The 21,407-nt window shown below is 41.3% G+C and overlaps 2 protein-coding genes across 3 annotated transcripts in view; both read left to right on the top strand.

Moving 5' to 3' along the window:
* The first annotated feature begins 2,623 nt into the window (after window positions 1–2,623).
* Window positions 2,624–2,743, top strand: LOC129038872 (uncharacterized). Its single transcript, XM_055019516.1, has one exon. It carries the CDS (start codon window positions 2,624–2,626, stop codon window positions 2,741–2,743), a length of 120 nt encoding a protein of 39 aa, XP_054875491.1.
* The window catches only part of CILK1 (ciliogenesis associated kinase 1), a 39,538-nt gene continuing 20,870 nt past the window's right edge, over window positions 2,740–21,407 (top strand). For both annotated transcript variants that reach the window (XM_054492342.2, XM_063666268.1), the window contains exons 1-4: window positions 2,740–2,873; window positions 6,015–6,069; window positions 11,303–11,424; window positions 12,690–12,769. In XM_054492342.2, the coding sequence (XP_054348317.2) occupies window positions 2,773–2,873; window positions 6,015–6,069; window positions 11,303–11,424; window positions 12,690–12,769 (358 nt within the window). In that variant the 5' untranslated portion in view covers window positions 2,740–2,772. The remainder of the gene's footprint in view (window positions 2,874–6,014; window positions 6,070–11,302; window positions 11,425–12,689; window positions 12,770–21,407) is intronic.

The raw sequence follows: 21,407 nt of genomic DNA, 5'->3' as shown, positions 1-21,407 counted from the left end.
GAACCCCATTTGCCCTACGAAACACCTACTTTTCTCTTTTTTAAGACAATCTTTTATGAAGATTTTTCCTGCCCTCCCTAAGCCCAGATGGAATTAACCCAGCTGGAAACCAAGAGGGCTTTCTCCTTAATTCCCCTCCACATCCTGTGCCCTAAGCGTACTTGAAATATCTTCGTTTGTATTCATGAGTGGTACATATCTGCTTACCCCCTCCCATCCACACCCCATCCCCTGCCAGGAGACTCTAAGCTCTTTAAAAGAAGGGACCATATTTTATTGATCTCTATATCTTCAAAGCTTAAAGATAGGATCTGTCACACAGAAGGTGCTTTATAAATATTTATTAGTCATCAATGGAATACATCACCCTAAAGAGCTACTGAAGGAGGTTGTAGGGAGTCTGATCCTGAAGAGTTTCAAGAAGGAAAATGCCCCTCCAACCAGAGGCCTTACAGTGGTTCTAGAGGAAAAGGAATGAGCTGAGGGTGGGTAGAGCGGGGGCTTGATCTCTAAAAGCTTGTTTGATTCTGTGATAAAGTGTGGTGAAATCAGGCAGGAGTTTTATATGTCTTAAGATTTTTCAAGCTCACACACGGCTTTTAGGAGAACATAGTCTGGATTTATTTATCTATTTTATTTTTTAATTTTTTATTTTTTTTGAGACCAAGTCTCACTCTGTTACCCATGCTGGCGTGCAGTGGCGTGATCTCGGCTCACTGCAGCCTGTGCCTCCCGGGTTCAAGCGATTCTCCTGCCCCAGCCTCCCGAGTAGTTGGGACTATAGGCACATGCCACCACACCCAGCTAATTGTTGTGTTCTTAGTAGAGACGGGGTTTCACCATATTGGCCAGGCTGGTCTCAAATTCCTGACCTTAGGTGATCCACTTGCCTCAGCCTCCCAAAGTGCTGGGATTACAGTCATGAGCCACTGCGCCTGGCCTATTTTTAAATTTTTAATCTTGAACTAATTTTAGACTTACAGAAAACTTGCAAAAATAGTATAGAGTTCCTAGAAACCCTTCACCCCACTTTCCCTAATATTAATATCTTACATAACCTTAGAACAATGATCAAAACCAGGAAATTAGCATTGGCACAATACTACTAACAACAGATCTTACTTAGATTTTACCAACTTTTTCACTAGTGTCCTTTTCTATTCCAGGGTCCTGTCAAGGATCCCACATTGCATTTAGTTGGCATGTCTGCTTAATTGTCTCCAATCTGTGACAGTTCCTTAGTCTGTCCTTGTCTTTTGTGATCTGGACACTTTGTAGGAGTACTAGTCACTTTACATTATTACTACAATTTCTTTATTATAGGCAGACTGAATTATATAAATAAAAAATCAATGACATTATTTTTAAGACACAAACTGAATGACTTTAAAAGGAGCATACCCTGCACATAGGACTTGAATTCCTAGTTCTTTGTTTAGCTTCTGAATGTCTAGTAGTGATAATAATACCATTGATGCTTAGCCACACGTAGTTCATGGAGCACACTTAAATTCTCTATCAGGAGAACTTTAGCATTTCTTAGGTTTTGTATGTTTACATTGTTAATTGTAGCTCAAGTATATAGAACACAGTATATTTAGTGGAAATTTTCATAGCTCGGCAATTTTCATCGACCACAGTTATCTCTCAGTGTTTGCCCAGAATGGTTAGTCAGCAGAAAAGCATTGAATTGGAGCTGATTCATTTCTGAGTCAGTGACAAATTTACTTTCCAAGCATAATATCTCTAGTTGTATAAGAAATTAGAAAAGAGCGTTATTTAGACCAAGGGTTAGTGAACTGTGTAAAGGGCAACATAGTCAATACACTAAGTCCTCATTTAACTTATCAACAGGTTCTTTGGAAACTGTGACTTTATGCCAAACAACATATAACAAAACCAATTTTGCCACAGGCTAATTGATATAAACAAGAGTTCAGTTCCTACAGCATATTTCTGGTCATAAAAACATGACCAAACTTCTAAATAAAGACTAAAACACTTTGAATATTAAATGTTGGAATAAATGTGAGCTATAAATACATTTAAGAAAGATTAAAAAAAAAAAAGGTAAGGTAATTATTTACCTACTTATTCCAGTTTACGGTCGTGGGTGGTCAGAGCCTATCCCAGCAGCTTAGGGCCCAGAGTGGGAACCAACCCTAGACAGGCACCAATTGCAGGGCACATTCACACACCCCCTCTACACTCACTCAAGCCTGGGACAGTATAGACATGCCAGTTCACCTAGTGTGCACCTCTTTGGGCTGTGGAAGGAAACTGGAGCACCTGGAGAAAACCCACACAGACACAGGGAGAATGTGCAAACTCCACATGGACAGCAGCCCCAGCTGAGAATCAAGTTTTTTTCCCTCATCAACATTATAACAAAACAACATTATTCCAAAACCTGCTGTACTTTGGGCTTTGCAGGCTATACAGCGTCACACAACTATTCAGCTCTGCTGTTGTAGTCATGAATGGTTTGCAAGTATGTGGGTATGACTGTGTTCCATTAAAACACAGATTTAGACTTACAAAAATATGTATACTCAAAATGTATATTAACATTTATCCTTGTCTGTCATTTTTCTCTGCAGGCAGAAGACTGATTTTTGAAAATATGTATTTGGGAGATAGTCACGTCCTATTGAATACCTTGTGCTGGTGCTGCCATCGAAAAATCTGGTTACACTCTGGGGAGGACTGCTACCACTGCAGAACTGAACCACTTCGGCCGTGAGATGAGTGTCCGGCCTGAGCAGGCACACCATGAATAGATACACAACAATCAGGCAGCTCGGGGATGGAACCTACGGTTCCGTCCTGCTGGGAAGAAGCATTGAGTCTGGGGAGCTGATCGCTATTAAAAAGTAAGTTTGATCCTTCACTCCCATGATAATTTTAACTCTATCCTCACCATTACCCGTCTTTGAAACAGTTCTAAAGGGGAGTGGGTAGGATGCCTGGAGAAGAACCTTAGATAATGATTGCTGTGGGTTAGATGATTATTGACTCTGTAACACTCATGTTAGAGGTCTTGAAAACATTCCACTTCAGATTTACTGCTTTGCACATAGTAAAAGTACTTGTTATCAAAGTATGTTTTCTCTTATTGTGAGGTAGTAACAAGCAGGTTAATAAACATCATTTTACATGAGAGGAAACTGAAACTCTAAGAAATTAGATGACTTCATTTGGGCCATCCACATGCGTATGGTGGTCTGGTGACTGCTGTCTTGTTCCCTCTGCCCCCCCTTGCCCTTCACAACCTGAGTCCAGACACATTGTATTAGTTATCTGTTGTTGTGTAACAATTTACTCCAAGACTTAGTTGTTTAAAACAACACACATTTATTATCTCACAGTTTCTCTGGGTCAGGATTCTGGACACAGCTTAGCTAAGTTCTTTGCCTCAGTATCTCTCATGAGGCTGTAGTCAAGGTGTTGGCCAAGGCTGGGGTCTCATCCAAAGATTGGACTGGGGAAGAATCCACTTCTGAGCTCATTTTGTGATTGTGGGTTGATCTATGGGTTGTTGGCCTGAGGGCGTCAGTTCCCTGCTGGCTGTTGGTGGGAGGCTGCCCTCAGTTCCTTGCCATGTGGACCTCTAAAAAGCAGCTTACAACATGGCAATTTGCTTCATCAAGACTTGGGAGTCAAGAAGGCAATGAGAGACTTGTACTGAGATGGAAGTCATATCTTGCTTTTATAAATTAATCACAGCAGTGACATCCTTGTCAAATTGCTATATTCTGTTGGTTAGAAGCAAGTCGTTGAAGGAGAGTGGGTTCTAAAAGGCCCTGGGTAGCAGGAGGTGGGAGTCTCTGGGAACCACATTAGAGACTGCCACAACCATCTCTATCCAGTTGCCTTGTCAGCATCTATATTTGAATGCCCTGCAGACATTTCACGTTCAACGTGCCCAAAACTACACTCATATTTAGCATATTCTCTCTTAACCCAAATTTGTTTCTTCTTCAGTGTTTCCTATTTCAATAATTGGTACTATACCCTCAAAACCTGGGAGTCCTCCTGCCTTCCCTCCCCATTATGCCTCACCTTTAGTCATCTAGTACTGTCAATTCTATGTAATATTTATGTCATCCACCTACTTCTGTATATTCCCACTGCTAACCTCCATTCAACCCACTACCATTTGCCACCTCCACCGTGAGGTCCTCTGCCACTAGGGCTCCTGGCTTTTTTTCCCCCATTCATATCAGACCAAAGGGGTTATTTTAAACATACAACTTCAATCATCTAAAACTGCTTCACCAAATGTTCTTTGTGTTCCATGAACACATCCCTTGCTCCCACCTAATGTCAGTGCAGCTGTAGCTCACAGCTCTATGCCCATGCCAGCACGCCATCCCAAGTGCATGTGGGAGACTTTCAACCAAGGTGCATTCTGTCCAGCTCCTTAAAAGGTCCCCAGCAGGCCTGAGCCAATTGCCAACCCTGTTAGTGGATTACTCATACACCCATTATTGGGTTCCCTACCTCTCTTTTCTCAGTCTCCTGCTCCTTGCCCTGGCTTCCTGGAATCACCTCCCAAATAAACTACCTGCACCCAAGTTCTTGCCCAGGCCCTGCTTTTGGAGGAATCCAAACCAAGACAGTTTCCAATGTCTTCCTGTCAGTTTTAGGATGAAGCCCCGAATGTTTAATGTGACCTACAAATTGCTGCATCATTTGGCTGAGCCACTGCTCCCATCAGGTTCACTTTTATAGGCCCTTTTCCTTTCTTCACAGCACTTGGTACAGAAAATTATTGTCTGCCTTCGTGCCGTGATGTCAGTTTCATGAGGGATGTCTTTCTCATCATTGTCTCTCCAGTGCCTGACAAGGCACCTACTGTACCACATAGCAGGGGCTAAATAATATTTGGGGCATGAATAAAGGATTTGATCACTCTACCGGGAGACAGTGTGACAAGGACAGAGTGAGCTGGAGAGATGGAAAGTTTGTTATTGGCCAGCAGTGAGACCTCAGGAAAGTCGTGTACCTTCTCTGTTTCTGTTTCCTCAGCTGTCCTATCTGTTTCACAGGGCTGCTATAAGACAAATGAGACAATGTGATTGAAATGCACTGAAAAATATAACCTTGAAACTTGGATTTCTGATTAACTCTGGAATTTTCTTTTCTCCGTTGAGGCTCTAGACCAGGGGTTGGCAAACTTTCTCTATGAAGGGCCAGGCTGTAAATATTTTAAGCTACACAGGCCATATGGTCTCTTGCAACTACTCAGTTCTGCTGTTGTAGTTTGAAATCAGCCACAGGCAGTATATAAATGAATGAGTATGGTTGTGTTCCAATAAAATTTCACTTATAGAAACTGGAATTTGAATTGCACAAAATTTTTACATCGTGAAATCTTCTTTTGACTTGTCCCCCAATTTAAAAAGGTAAATGCCATTCTTAGCTCATGGACTGTACAGAAACAGATGGTGGTGAAGTTTTGGCCCATGGGTCATAGTTTGCTGACTCCTGCACTAGAGGGTCTAGAACTCTGCTGTCTAGTATGATAGCAAGTAACCATATGTGGCATTTAAATTTAAATTTAATTAAAATTAAAATTGGGTTCCCACATTGCGCTAGCCACATGCCAAAGTGCTCGGTAGCCACATGTGTCTAGTGGCTACCATCCTGGACAGCACAGAACAGTTTCACCAATATAGAAAGTTCTACTGGACAGCTCTGGTCTAAATAGAATAAGCCTGAGCAATTTCCTTCCAAAGCAAGGTTGGTTAGTTAGTGTAGAGCAAGACAGCAGTCCAGGCCTCTTTGGACTGCACCACACCACTGCTACTGGCAAAATCTGTGACTTAGGATTGATTATTGCACTGCCGTTTGAAAATAAATGCTGGTTTGGGATAGTATAATACTGGGTAGAAATTTAAACCCACTTTAAGTACTGTTAATTAGGTTCAGAATGAAAGCATTTTTCTAAAAGCAAAGTTTAACCTATTAATGAGAATAAGTGTGCTGTTTGTTTCTTTCTTCTCTTCTAGAATGAAAAGAAAATTTTACTCCTGGGAGGAATGCATGAACCTTCGGGAGGTTAAGGTATATATTAATATACCAAGGAATAATTTACGGATGATTAAAATAGCTTTGTACATGCTTAGATTTATAGTTGATATAGTCATTTCATTTGAATTTTTTCACTAATGCTGGAAAGGGAGGCCAATGATAACATTACAGCTGAAGCAGAAGATTATGGTATAATTGTATATACTGTTATTAGAAAGCTTTCATCTTTAATGGATCGCGTATATCAATGTATTTCAATATAAAGAAGTTGAATGTGTTGATTTAGTGAATTATTATTGCCTAATTATTTTCTTAATTATTAACATAAAGGAAAATCTACTTTTTGAGTGTTTTTCCTAGACATAATAGCAGTACTTACTTCAGTTTCTTGCTCTAATAATTTGCACTCCACTTTCTGTGAGGAAATTGATTGACCCCCACACCCTTGCACTTACTGAGCCTCACACAGACTTACCAGCATTGGGCCACAGCCTAACCCTGAACACAGAGGGGAGGGAAGGCAGAAGCAGGTAGAAAGGAGGCACCTTACAAGATTCCTCATCCCTTCCTTCTTGCTGAGGTCCTTCTTTTGTGCCATGTCAAGCATTGTGGAGCACCAATCTTTACTTTTATTCAGCCTTCTGACTGGATTCATTATTCTCCTCCTTTCCCCCTGCCCCTTCTTCTATTGATTTTGTTCCAATTTTTCTCTCTGTCAGAGTAGATTGACCACATTGAGTTTTACATGCATAATTCTCTTCCTTGTGCAGTGGAGTGGTGCTTCATCTAATTTTAGTCCTCTCACCCAGCCCTGTTTGAAACACCTAATAGAATATTGAAAAACACCCTTTCTTTTTCTCCAAAGGAGTCCTGTACATGGAAGTGGGGTTACAAGTCTAAAGCAGGGATCGGCAAACGTTTTCTGTAAAGGGCCAGATAGTCAGTCTTTTATGCTTCTAGGACTAAAAGGTCACATTGAAGATGTTATATAGATACATGTGTAACAAGAGCAAAAACAAATTTCCATAAAATTTTTATTTATAAAATATAAAATGTAATAATAATTTAGTACAATTTTCTGTATTAGAGATCTTCCAGTGAGAAGAATGATATTCTTTTTGAGGGGACAAGTTAGTTTTCCCTATCATCAAACTGATTGCAACTGTTCATATATAAAAGTATTCTTTTTTATCTTTTTTGGGCCGGGTATGGTGGCTCACACCTGTAATCCCAGCACTTTGGGAGGCGAGGCCGGTGGATCACTTGAGGTCAGGAGTTCGAGACCAGCCTGGCCAACATGGTGAAAGCCCTTCTCTACTAAAAATACAAAATTAGCCAGGTGTTGTGGTGGGTGCCTGTAATCCCAGCTACTCAGGAAGCTGAAGCAGGAGAATCGCTGGAACCCGGGAAGTGGAGGTTGCAGTGAGCCGAGATTATGCCACTGCACTCCAACCTGGGTGACAGAGCAAGACTCGGTCTTTAAAAAAACAAAAACAAAAATATTCTTAGCTTGTGGACCACACAGAAACACGTGGTGGGCTGGATTTCACCCATGGGACATGGGATTTCACCCATGGGGCACCCATATGCCAACCTCTGTTCTAGAGAATAAAAGTTCGAGATGATCCAAAAACATCAGATATAAAAAAACAAACATCAGAGATAAAAAACAAAGATAATCCAAGGACATTTTCTCTGTGACATGAAGTTCTGAGAGGTATCCATGGCTTGGATGTTAAACCTTTATTTTTCCATACAGCTAATTGTGTATTAGTTCTAATGCAAAAGAGATTACTCATATATACAGTTTAGAAAAACTGTGGGCACGTAGCGTCTTAGGAAGCAAGTGACTGCCTCGGCAAGATAGTTGAAGAAACTGCTCCTCTAGCTGATGACCACCAGACAACTTCTGCTCTTTTTCCTTGCCTGCACAGATGCCACATTGGCTGCCAAATGGGATCCTCCTCACCCCCACACCCCTGCGCTTGTTGAGCCTCACACAGACTTACCAGCACTGGGCCACAGCCTGACCCTGAACACAGAGGGGAGGGAAGGCAGAAGCAGGTAGAAAGGAGGCACCTTACAAGATTCCTCATCCCTTCCTCCTTGCTGAGGTCCTTCTTTTGTGCCTGCTGACGCAGAAGGGGAAGGGAAAGGAAGGTCACTGAAGGCCTCTTGTCACTATCATTTCTCATGTCCTGCCAGCTGCTTCATTCCAGCAGCAAAGGGAACTGAAGGGAAATCCTGGGTACTCGCCACTGTTCCTTCTTCATTTCCTTTCTACTCGTTGCTGCCTGCCTGTACATTTCCATCTCTGCCCATGAAGACCCTGTGGACTTCAGGGAGATTCTGCACCTGACGGCCATGGCAGGGAGGGGAATCCCTGCTCCCATGATGTCATGCGGGGAATGGCACCTGGTGCTATTTTTCTTAGAAGCATAGTCTTACATGGCACTATGCTGTTCTAGACACCATCTTGAAACCATAGGCTGCCTGTATTCTGCCTACCGTGTTCCTTTGCTGTTTTGGTTTTTTTTAACCATCTTAATTTTTTATGTGTGTAGGTTCTTGCTGCAACAATTTCCCCCTCCTTCCCATATCATTAAACTCTTTTTTTTCCACCTGCTCATTCTTTTTAGTCTATAAATGTGTCCACCATTCTCTCTAACCCAAAAAAGTCCCAAGCCCTTCTCCCTTGAGTTTCTACCTCTTTCCTTTTCTTACATTACCTTCCAAACTTCTTTCTTCAGTGCAGCTTTCCCACATCCCATTTACTTTTCAACCTCATCGAGTCAGGCATCTCTCTCTGCAACTCTACTTAAGGCAGCAGATTCACCAGAACTCAGCAGGTATATACGTGGCATCCAAATGGTTTGCCCCCTGCCCACTTCTCCAGCCAAAGTCTTACAGATGAGTCTCCCTCAGAACCAAACTAGGTTGATTCTCATCCTTTGTCCCCCAGATACAGAGTCCTCCACTCAGTTTGCATGCCTTACCTGCAGTGGGCTTCCCTCCTGACATGCCTGCTCCCTCCCAGCAAGCTCATCCAGGTGTCGCTCTTCCTTCAAATCACATCTCGGTGATGCTCCCACTGACCACTCAGGGTTTGCTGATTACTCCTTGACACATCTCTGATGGTCCTTGTTTCTGTCATTCCTTTGACACTTAACATGATCTTCTTTATTTTATTAGATGTATTTTGTATCCATGTCCTGACTTTCCAATTAGGTTGTTTGCCTCTTAAGAGCAAGCACTGCATCTTAAGCCCCAGGATAGCCTGGGGGCCCAGTACATTGTTGTTGTAATGGTTAGAAAGTGTTGATCTGTCCCTGATGTGGACAACATTGGTAATATCCAACTGAAAGCGTCATCCATGAGGATAAACAGTCCACATTTGGACTGTTGATCGGGCTTAATTTGCTACTTCTGCTTCTCCACTCTGACACAACTGACCTGCCTCTATCTCTGCTTTGGAATCCTTTCCTGAGCCAAAATAAGATGCCTCTTTCTCGAAATACATCTTCATAAAGCCAGTCACTAGACGTCCCCCACACAAAATTAATTCTTTTTATATTAAACTACTATGGACTTTCTTGTTCATGAGCCTCACCTAGAAACAAGAGCTGTGAGCTGCCGTAGAGTTGGGCCAGTAATTCATGGCTCCAAACACACTTCAGGCTAAGAGCTGGAGGCACCCCACTCCTTGCCTAGAATTCTCTCCCAGAAAAGCTTTAAAACCACTTCATTTTCTGCTGAATGCATTTTCCCCAAGGCTGCTCATCCACTAGCTACCTCAGCCGTTGCTTGTGATGCATTTTAAGCAAACAGGCATAAAAGATAGCTGCGATCACTGAGAGTTTAGTGAATACTTACAAGTTAAGCAATGTTTATATTTGTTACTCATGGAGAACCAGGAATCCAACCTGACTAAAAGAGGTAATCAGCCACTTTGGTCCATACTAGAAGGATCTAGCAAAACAATTGGCCAAAACAGCTGAGGATTCCCTGCCAGAGAAGTATGTTGGCAGGAACTATTCTTCTGGGGAGGAAGCTCCAGAGAGTCTTATTTTGTTCTCTTTTACTGACCATATTTCCTCTCTCTTGCCAGCTGCTTGAAGTAACTGATCATATTATACATTCCCAAGCTTTGAACCCTGGGTACTTTATCACTGAGTTTTCTTCTAGATGAGGATATTTGTTTTAACACTTTCCTCTTCACATGTTTTCTTAGTTTTATAAAAAGGATGTTCTTTTTAGTGAAATTCAAAGATAACTTGATATTGGACTCCCTTCTCTATGTATGAGGAAAGGGCTATTTTAATTAAAGGACTCATCTCACTGGCCAAAGTGACACTTGGAGGCTCTCATGAAGGAGACAGTAGATCAGATTCTGATTATCCAAACCAACAGTTTTAGGTATGTCTGCTGTACAAGAACAGGGATGCTACTCACTAATACAAAATTGATTTGTTCACTATCAACAGAACTAGCAATGCAAACAGCAAACAGTGTGCACATGGCTATACTCACATGTACGCACATGTCCCAGGAAGCGGAAAGGTACATATGTGTGAAGATGAGTAATCTTCACATATATAAGGCCACACATGATTTTCTGAGCCACCCTCTCATTCCTCATCCACTGCCTGACTTTTTGCCTTTGTTGTTCTTGGAAGCAGAGGGATTTCTCTTGTCTTACTTCAGGGTCCTTCCATCTCCTTCTGGTCCTCTGTAACTCAAACTCACATTGTAAGGAGTGCTCTATGCCTCATGGACATACATGAGTCAGACAAAAGTCAAGAGAAGCAGGCCATCAACCCTTCGTCGTTTTGAACAATTTCCTATTCAGAGTGTCTGCAAACTGTTAGCTGGTGATCTCAGCCCAATGCAGCTGCAAATTCTCCAGTGCTAGAAAAATCTAAGCTTCTTTTATTGATTCCCCTCTGGCTTCTTCCACAGCCTGAATTCCATCATCTGGAGGAGGTGGGCCCAAAATAGCCCTGGTGCTGGGGGCAGCCAGAAATACCAGTTACTGGTCGAATACGTACCTTCTACTCAGTTCATTGAAGTAGTTTTTTTGTGTAAAGTTACTATCAATTTCAGAGATGTACTGTTTATTAAATTGTCAATAAAATATAATTTAGGACATTTCTGTGGTTCTAAAATTAGTTGCTTCTTTCCAAGTATACATAGAATTACTTTTCTTTTTCAACAACAGATTTTCTCTAATATTTGTTTTGTTTTGTGTTTCTTCCTTGCCTTTTAGTCTTTAAAGAAGCTCAACCATGCCAATGTAGTCAAATTAAAAGAAGTTATCAGGGAAAATGATCATCTTTATTTTATCTTCGAGTACATGAAGGAAAATCTTTACCAGCTCATTAAAGAGAGGTACAGTTTGGTCGTCATTATCTTATTATAGCAATAAATAGGCAAAGCAGATGTGTTTTCTTTTTGCTTTTGTGTTTTCTTTCTCTTTCTCTTCTTTTCTTATTGCATTATTCTGATTTTTTCTCCCATCCTTTAACATTCACGTTACTGGGCTTTAATGTTGAAAGCTGCCAGTTAGGTGTGGGGCCCACCCATATTTCTACTTTAGAGGCCCTCTGATAGCTTCAGGGAAGCTGTTCTCAATGCAGTCATTTTCTTATTTTAGAGTTATTCATCCAGGCTGGGCACAGTGGCTGACGCCTGTAATCCCAGCACTTTGGGAGGCCGAGGCGGGCGATCACCTGAGGTCAGGAGTTCATGACCAGCCTGACCAACATGGGGAAACCCTGTCTCTACTAAAAATACAAAATGAGCCGGGCATGGTGGGGCATGCCTGTAATCCCAGTTACTAGGGATACTGAGGCAGGAGAATCACTTAAACATGGGAGGCGGAAGTTGGGGTGAACGGAGATCGCACCATTGCATTCCAGCCTGGTCAACAAGTGTGAAACTCCATCTCAAAAAAAAAGAAGAGTTAGTCATCCAAAGAAGCTCAGACTTAATAGACATTGCAGTTTTCCATTCCCACTAGGACATATGGGCAGAGCAACTAGAAGTCAAGGGTGGACACAGCTTCCTGGATTTTGAGACCTCTGTTGAAAAGTTCTAGGTTTATTTCAGTTCCTCTCTTGCTGCAGTACTCAGGTAATTGCATGCTGGCAAGAGGAGGCTAATAAGAAATTTATCTGCGACGGTAATTTTGAACTTTAAAGGTGAACCGTGTGGAGCCTCTTGGGCACATTTTTTGTGGCAAAATGAATGCCATTCACAGTACTCCTCTGAATGATCTGAGTGAACAAATATCATCTTTATTGACAATGACAGCAGTGTGCTGTGTGTTTTGCCCAGCCAGGAGGAAAATGTTAGCCATTGCATTGCATAAGGGCTTCATCTGGAAGACCTCAAATTTTCCCCACCAAAATTTTTTAAAGTTTTAGTTTGTATCATGGAGAGAGGAGATTTTTTGATATTTATATGCTATGTTGGAGGAAAAACCTTTTTTTTGGCTTACTATCAAATGTTTAATCTTTTTGTTTTTGTAACATGTGAATATATTTGGTGTTTATAAGGTAGCTCCCCTGTATAGACAAATGGTATTCTTTAGTATTTATTATCAAAGGATCTGGCTTTTGATTTATAACTTTGTTTTCCTCTGCCTCATACAGAAATAAGTTGTTTCCTGAGTCTGCTATAAGGAATATCATGTATCAGATATTACAAGGACTTGCATTTATTCACAAACACGGTAGGTGATTCGGAGTGTTGTGCTTTTGAAGAGCGGTGAAATGTTGTTATCAAGTAGAAGTTGTAGGAAACATTAATATTTTTTGTAGCTGACTCCCAGAAAAGGTTGAAGAGTTGAGAGGCTGACAACTTTTAAAATATACTAACTTTTATAACTTGATCTCTGAATTTCCCTCATTACTTATTGTATCTGTATGTTTTTATTCTGTAGGCTTTAACATTAAGCTTGTTGGTTATAGATCTAAATGTTATTTCTGACCATTGAGTAGTATGTTAAATGAGAAACCTACAGTTGGAATTCTGAGAAGTTTCATGTATTATGTTTGGTCCACTAACAGTGCTTCACTGTTACTTCTCATTTTTCTAATGTATTTATATTTCAACTTGTTTCAAGCGAGTTTAAAAGTAGTCTTAACAAAATGTATGTGACACAGGAAAATAGTATAAATTAAAAATTAGCAAACTAAGAAAAGAGACAAAGGCAAAACAAGGTGTGGATATAGCCAGAGGTGAGGTTAGTCCTCAAAATGCATGCCAGCAAGTTTTATTTCAGTAGAAGAAGCAGGCTAAGATTTGATTGTGAGCTCGTTGTCAGACCATGCAAAATGTGAAATATTACCAGTTACAACACACATAGGTAAAAAGAGACCAGTTACCCAAGAAAAGCAGAACTATTCTTGATACCAAGACCAGAGAGAAGCTCTTTTCATGGACCCTTTAGAGAAGACGGTATAAAACATGACTTTATCATAAACATAGTGATGGGTTTTAGAGGGCAGTTTTTTGTCATATCCCTCAATGGAGGCCAATTACATCACCTAATCAGAGAAAACATTTCTACGGGGGCCAGTCTACATCTGTTGTAGACAGTTGTTCTACAGATGGTCTGGTTAGACTGGGGAGAAATTTAGAATATCCAAAGGAACGATGACCACATACCATTCTGGAAATCCCCCATCACTGTTTTTCTTAGCTGAGCTTTTGAAAGGTATTCAGCAGCAATGAGTTTGAGGTTCTATTTTCCAGCAACTACCTGGAGTATTGCTGCTTGTTGTTGCTAACTAGACACAGACCCAGCTGGGGTTGGATCAATACTTCTTGTGAGCACAGAGCCACCAGATGGACGTATGCACAGGTGGGCCAGAAGTCTTCTCAGGAGGTCATTTGAGGTCATTGTAGTATACAGACAGATGGGCCAAGCTGATTTTGCATAGGTAGAAATCCATTTACTCTCAGTCCAAGGATGTTGTTGCCATTGTAAATATTGCACCAACAAATAAGTTTTATTACTCAATAAGGAGACTGGGTGGAAGCCCTTTGAAAATATAGTCAGTTCAGATTTTTAAACTTTTTTTAAGAGAAGGTCTTAATATGCTGCCCAGGCTGGCCTTGGACTCCTGGGCTCTAGCGATCCTCTTGCCTCAGCCTCCTGAGTAGCAAGTTTAGATTTGATGTAAATTAACAGTGAGTAGAAAAGACCTTGTGCTGAAGAAGGTGGCATAGTGCATCTGGGATCATTACCAGCCTGTCCTTTACTTCCGAGGTAGCCCCTTACAATTAGAGACTAAATGAAACATAGACAAACCTAGGCTATCTGCAAATCCTAGTCTGCCTCAGGCACATACTGAGTAATCAGCATGTACTATGCAAGACTGAGTCAAATTGTGAACCAGTTCTAGTCAAAAGTTTCTGGTACAAGTTTTCTCTGATTCCACTGACATTTGCAGAACTAGCACTTGGGCCTTTATTCACAAGAATTCACAAGAGATAGTGTGAATTTGCAAAACATCAAAAACTTCTGGCATGGTATCTTAGGGACAAATAGGAGAAAGGTCACTTATTAGATTAACAGCTCAGGGAAAAAAAATAATGAGAATTCAATGTGATTCTCAAAAGAGATAACACATTTTCAGATAGAGACCAGTCATAGTGTCTCAGTTATTCAGGCTGTTTTCTCAGTACTGGGAACTGAGTGGTAGACTTAAACAAAAGTTAATATTCTTTGGTTTTCTCTTCTTTCTCATTTTTGTTGCTATTCTTTAGACCCAGATACTTGTTGCCAGAAAGTAGCCTTCTGTCCAGGCCTCTACCTAATCAAATGTATGCATATATATATATATATACACACACACACACACACAAACACATAGACCACACATAAGCACCCCAAGACACATGCAAACATCTACATGTATACATACCCACATGCATATATACCTACATATACATTCATCTTACACACACACACACACACACTCTCATCTGTAGTACATAATTTAGCATCCATATATTACTGTGTCAAAACAGTCTGTTGGAACTCTGCACTGTGTTTCCCTCCATGCACTAGACACTCAGACCACAAGGTACCAGGGAAGGCTCAGTTTATGGAGAAGGTCGGACCTCAGCTTTTATAACCTCAACACCATTGCCATTACCAGAGATTCTTGTTGACACTTTTCCTCAGCAATTAAGTGTCCAGTTCCAGTTTGAGCTTAACATTTTATCTGTTACCTTATTTCCTTGCCAATTTATCAGGTAGAATGAATAGGTGTTATCTAGTCTTTACAAAAAAGAGGAAACTAAGGTTCAGAGAGGTTCAAAAACCTGTGAAAGGTCCCATTGCAATAAAGTGGTTGAGTGGAGATTAGTTCAGACAGCCTATGCCTGTTTGCCATGCTTGATTAGAAAAACCTGCCTGTGCTCAGTGAGAACAAGAGAATAAGAGGTGAAGAAAATAATAACCATTGTAAGTGGTATAGAGACTAATTTCAGTTTCGCTCTGTCACCCAGTCTGGAGTGCAGTCACGCAATCTCTGCTCACTGCAACCTCCACCTCCCAGGTTCTAGCGATTCTCATGCCTCAGCCACCTGAGTAGCTAGGACTACAAGTGCATGCCACCACGCCCGGCTAATTTTTTTTTTTTTTTTTTTTTTTGAGATGGAGTCTCGCTCTGTCTCCCAGGCTGGAGTGCAGTGGCACAATCTCGGCTTACTGCAAGTTCTGCCTCCCGGGTTCACGCCAGCCTGGTCTCGAACTCCTGCTGTCAAGTGATCTACCCATCTTGGCCTCCCAAAGTGCCAGGATTACAGGAGTGAGCCACTGCACCCAGCCCCTATCCCATTTTCACTGATAAATGATTTTTAGAAACTGTCTAATGGTTTTTGTATGGTATTGACTTTGGTTAAGTGCACGTGTACTTCTATATTCCTTTCCTTCAGCAATGGAAAAAAAGCACTTAAAGCACTTCAAAGATAAGTCATGTGAATTTCAGGCTTTTCTCTGGTAGCCCATTCTCACTGTGAGGAGGTGCATTCTGACCCTGGGGAGTAGACTCCTCTGAGAGGGGAGAACAGTGCTGCAGGTAGTTGCTATGGCCATACTTCGTGTCACTGAGTATTTCCTTCCTACAGGGAATGAAGACACAGCTCTACTTGGTGCTGATTGAGCAATGCCAAAGCATATGTCCTTTGCAGGAATTAAATAATTAATGCAAATGGTCTGTTTCAACTCTGACTTGACCTTACAGATATCCAGGTCACACTTATCCATGCCAGAAATAGAAATGCATTGGGCAGTCTGAAGGACAATGTTTTGCACCAAGAGATGGTTCTCTGCCTCTGTGTTTCCTCACTGTCTTCCTGTGCATGACCTTGAGACAGTCCATTGCCTTTCTATGCATTGTTGTCCTTGTAGCCTTCTTGATAAAAACATTGTAGGTTTGAATTTAATAATATCTGGGAAATTAAAGTTTTCACAGCAGGAAAGTGTCCTGTATAAATTCATAGTGTTTGAAGATTCTCTGGTTATTTCCATATATTCATATCTGATTCATCAATAACAAAATGTGGTAGAGGGGAGAAAGCCTTCTTTGTGGCTTGATGTTTTCCTTGCCCAAGGGTTATTAATGAAAAAGTAAGCACACACATTTTCTGCCAGGATGAAAGAAAATCCCTCTGTTATTCAGCTGGCATATAGGAGTGAAATTAAATTGAAGGTCTGTTCCTGTCTTCTGGAAGTCAAACAGTTTTGAACAGGAAGGTTCTTATCATAATAGCACTTTGCTGTTGTGTGATCTCTGAATGACCCCAACTAAAAGGGTTTCCATTGTGAATCAGAAGCCCAAAGGAAGAAGTAGGCTTATTGTTATAGGTCACATTGCACATATCAGCAGAACTGGAACCCTGGTATGAATCAGAGTTTTAGTACCACCTCCTCACTGATGGAGCACGTCAGATGTAATTCTTATTAGCAAAAAATGGAGCCATGTCTGCCTCCCTACTTTAACAGGTTGTGGGAGAGTAAAATGAGAGAATGTGTTAATAGTAGTACGTTAATGACCAGCTCTTGCAAGGTATTAATGTGCAAGCACTGCTCAAAAAGCTTTATAGGCTGGGCGCAGTGGCTCATGCCTGTAATCCCAGCACTTTGGGAAGCCGAGGTGGACGGATCATCTGAGGTCAGGAGTTCGAGATCAGCCTGACCAACATGATGAAACCCTGTCTCTACTAAAAATACAAAAATTAGCTGGTCATAATCCCAGCTACTTGGGAGGCTGAGGCAGGAGAATAGCTTGAACCCAGGAGGCAAAAGTTGCAGTGAGCCGAGATGGCACCACTGTACTCCAGCCTGGGTGACAGAGCGAGACTCTGTCTCAAAACAAACAAACAAAAAAAACAAAAACAAACAAAAGCTTTACAAATATAACACATTTAATCCTGCAGAACAACCCTATTAGGTAGATGCTATTATTTCCCCTTTTTACAGATAAGAAAACTAAGGCACAGGAAGGATAAGTACTTTTCAGCCAGTGAGTAACAGAATTATGATTTGAAATCAGGCTACTTGGCTGGTCTGCATACCTACCCACTATGTGGCATTGCCGCTCATAAGGAAATAGTAATGTCATGTTAAAATAGACATGAAAAGTACCTGTATATGACATAAGGATCTTATACTTTTAATTACCAGGAATAGATCTCATGCGTATAAGGCTAATAACAGCGCATTGCTATATTATTCAGTACTTAACAGAGGGCTAGACAGTCTACAGATATATTCACAATTTGTTATAAAGGCTTCTACTTGAAGTCAGTATAACAAATACAGCATATGTCAACTGACAGATACAGTTTTTCATCAGTCATTCTTATAGTCTGTTAGCAATTAATTTTCTTTCCCAGCCATTTTCCCTTGCTTGTTTTCAGCCTGAAGTAGAGCCCATAAAAAGAGAAGCTGCTTAAAGGGATATGTGGGGGAATCGGAATCTTCCTTCCCCCATTTCATTAGTGTGCATGTCCTCTGTGGAAGTATGATTAAAGAGGAGTTAGCAGTGAGGGAGAGGATAAAGCTTGGCTGATGGGAGGAGTGGCCAGTGTTTACAGGAGCATGACTACGGTGGAAACAAAGAACGAGGTATGGAGTGTGAGCACGATACTTGCATCTGAGTATGAATTGATGATAGGAAGAACTGAGCAGAGAGAAGACACAAGTTTGTTGTGGTGGGTGTTCTAGATGATGCCAGAGGGAGTTGCCATACGGGGTAGGGGCTGCAGAACAGAGGACTCATTATAAGGGAACTGCCACATAAGTTTGGAAATAATAATTACCCCAACTAAATGAGAAAAAGGGAGTCTGTGAGGGGAAACAGCATTAATCTAGACTTGAGAGGATCAAAACAACAAATCAAGATTTAGCTATATGGGCTGGGCACAGTGGCTCATGCCTGTAATCCTAGCACGTTGGGAGGCTGAGACGGGTGGATCACTTGAGGCCAGGAGTTGGAGACCAGCCTGACCAACATGGTGAAATCCTGTCTTTACTAAAAATACAAAAATTAGCCGGGCATGGTGGTGCAGGCCTGTAATCCCGGCTACTTGGGAGCCTGAGGCATGAGAATTGCTTGAACCCGGGAGGTGGAGGTTGCATTGAGCTGAGATGGCGCCACTTCACTCCAGCCTGGGCGACCAGCAAGACTCTGTCTTGCAAAAAAAAAAAGATTTAGCTATATGGATTGAAAGGGAGAGTAGAGCTGGACACTATAATAGCTATGACACATTTCTTGGTGGAATTGGGAGTAATTCATCTACCGCCCCCTGCCACTATGACTCAGTTTTCCCATCTGTTCAGTAAGAAAATGATGCCTGCCATTCCTTTTTTTCACTGGAATGTTTTGAACGCTCTGAGTTTTTAGGAAGACAAACCATGGTCTCACAATTCATCTATTTTCAGAGGTCGCAGGTGCATTGACAAAAGATCACTGTAATCACTGCTTGTATCCTTACACATTCTTAAGCCAATTCCAAAATGGAAACACACAATCAGGCCTTCTGCAAGCTGGAGGGTGCTCTGAAGAACAGAGGGTCCAAACACAATGACTCAGTTATACTAAGTCTTAGAGATGTCACCCACTGTGGTGGGCATGAATAAATCTTTATTTAATTAGGCTGATCATAAGCATCCAAATGTGTCCATATCAGAAATCTTTTCTTTCGTTTTAAAGGCCATTCTTGACTGATACTGAATGCTCTTTGCATCTGTTGAGTTGACAACCTCAAGTTTGGTTCTTATGTATAATTTTGGTTTATTTTACTATTAAGTTCACTAGGATATTTCAAGGAACTATATGAGGAAGGCCATTAGGTATGTACCAGTACAATGTCAGGATAAAGAATGAGCAGTGGAATATATATTCATAAATATTTCACAATATACATACAAACCCGTGTATGCATGTGCTATAAAATAGCAAACTTGCTGTGCCTGTCTCTGGTTTAACCCATGTCAAACTTTTTTGATCTCGTCAATGCCTTGGATTGTGGAAAATAAAAGCAACCCCGTGATGGGAAGGAAGTACTTCCTCCTCTCACCTATGCCCTCTTGAATGTATCTGATCACTTCTATACCTTCATCCCCTTCTGTATTTACTGGGTTCTAGGCTCTGTAATTACATTCACTTTGTCCATCTATGCCAGCTACTTCTCCTACAGATCCACCATTATGCCATAGTATAATACTATCCATTTGGAACTTGACCCAGTATTAAGTACTGTTGTCTTTGAATGATGAACAGAGAGGATTGTCCTTTTACTAAAATATTGTTCCTTTCCATGATAATGGCAGTTAGTGTATTTTCACATATAACCACATCACAATCACCCTCCCTTTGCTCTAGGGCAGAGACAGTCTTTGGAAAACAACCTTGACCAATAGATTTAGTCCTACTAGAGTTCCTGCCTTCATTCATTCATTCAACTAATACAACTCCCTCTGTCACAAGGACAACCATCTCTGAGCCCTCATTGTCCCCTGCACTACTGGGTCATTGTTCTCTCTCAGTTCTCAGTGCTGTCTCATGGGTTTCCTCCCTCCCATCCTCCTCACAGCTCTGGTTTGCTCTCTAGTTGACCCTGGTGCTTGGATCAGGTAGATGTGTTAACATTAAGCTGTTTAATGTTCCCTACAGACGAAAGTCCTTTGTTCAATCATCAAGAATATATTATGAGACCACGGTGCTCCTGCCACTGTGCCAGGCATTCACAAGAAATATAAATGTGGCCTCTGCCCTTAAAGTGCTTCCGTCTAATTCATAAAAAATGGTTAGCCAGGTGCAGTGGCTTACACCTGTAATCCCAGCACTTTGGGAGGCTGAGGCGGGTGGATCATGAGGTCAGGGGATCGAGACCACCCTGGCTAACATGGTGAAACCCCGTCTCTACTAAAAATACAAAAAATTAGCAGGGTGTGGTGGCAGGCGCCTGTAGTCCTAGCTACTCAGGAGGCTGAGGCAGGAGAATGGCGTGAACCCGGGAGGCAGAGCTGGCAGTGAGCTGAGATTGTGCCACTGCACTCTAGCCTGGGCGACAGAGCAAGACTCCATCTCCAAAAAAAAAAAAAAAAAATGGTTAACATACCTGAAGTTGATAGAGCTCAACTGGAGTTAGAGGGGAGGGCCTATTATGTCCATGAGGGCAAGAGTCATGTCCATTGCATTGTTTCTGAATCCTTAGAACCTAATCTGTTGCCTGGCATGGAGTAGATGCTCAGTGAAAATGTGTTGATAGAATGAATGAATGAATGAATGAATGAATGAAGGCTAGCATATTAGAATGGCATAATGGAAGAAGCGAAACTCAAAACAGGTGTTGGAGGATGGCAAAAGTTGGGATTGATGTAGACAAAAAGGAGCAAAGGGCACATTATTAATGGAAATAAGTACAGTTATGCATCACTTGATGACTGGATATGTTCTGAGAAATGTGTTGTTAGACAATTTTATTGTTGTGCAAACATCATAGAGTACACTTACTTAGACACACCTAGATGGTATAGCCTACTACATAGCTAGACTATATGGTATAGCCTATTGTTCCTAGACTGTAAGCCTCTACAGCATGTTACTATACTGAATACTATAGGCAATTGTAACACAATGGTAAGTATTTGTGTATCTAAACATAGAAAATGTACAGTAAAAATATAGTATAAAAGATTAAAAAAAAAATGGTACACCTGTATAGGGCACTTACCGTGAATGGAGCTTGCAAGAAATGGCTCTGGGTGAATCAGTGAGTGAGTATGAAGGCCTAGGACACTTTATAAACACTGTACACCGAGGCTACACTAAATTTTTAAAATTTCT

Source organism: Pongo pygmaeus, chromosome 5, assembly GCF_028885625.2.
Source record: "Pongo pygmaeus isolate AG05252 chromosome 5, NHGRI_mPonPyg2-v2.0_pri, whole genome shotgun sequence".
Taxonomy (NCBI): Eukaryota; Metazoa; Chordata; class Mammalia; order Primates; family Hominidae; genus Pongo; species Pongo pygmaeus.
This window is presented reverse-complemented; position numbering and strand designations above follow the sequence as displayed.

Excerpts from the sequence above, each read along its gene's own strand:
- LOC129038872 (XM_055019516.1), top strand. The coding sequence starts at position 2,624 with ATGTATTTGGGAGATAGTCACGTCCTATTGAATACCTTGTGCTGGTGC.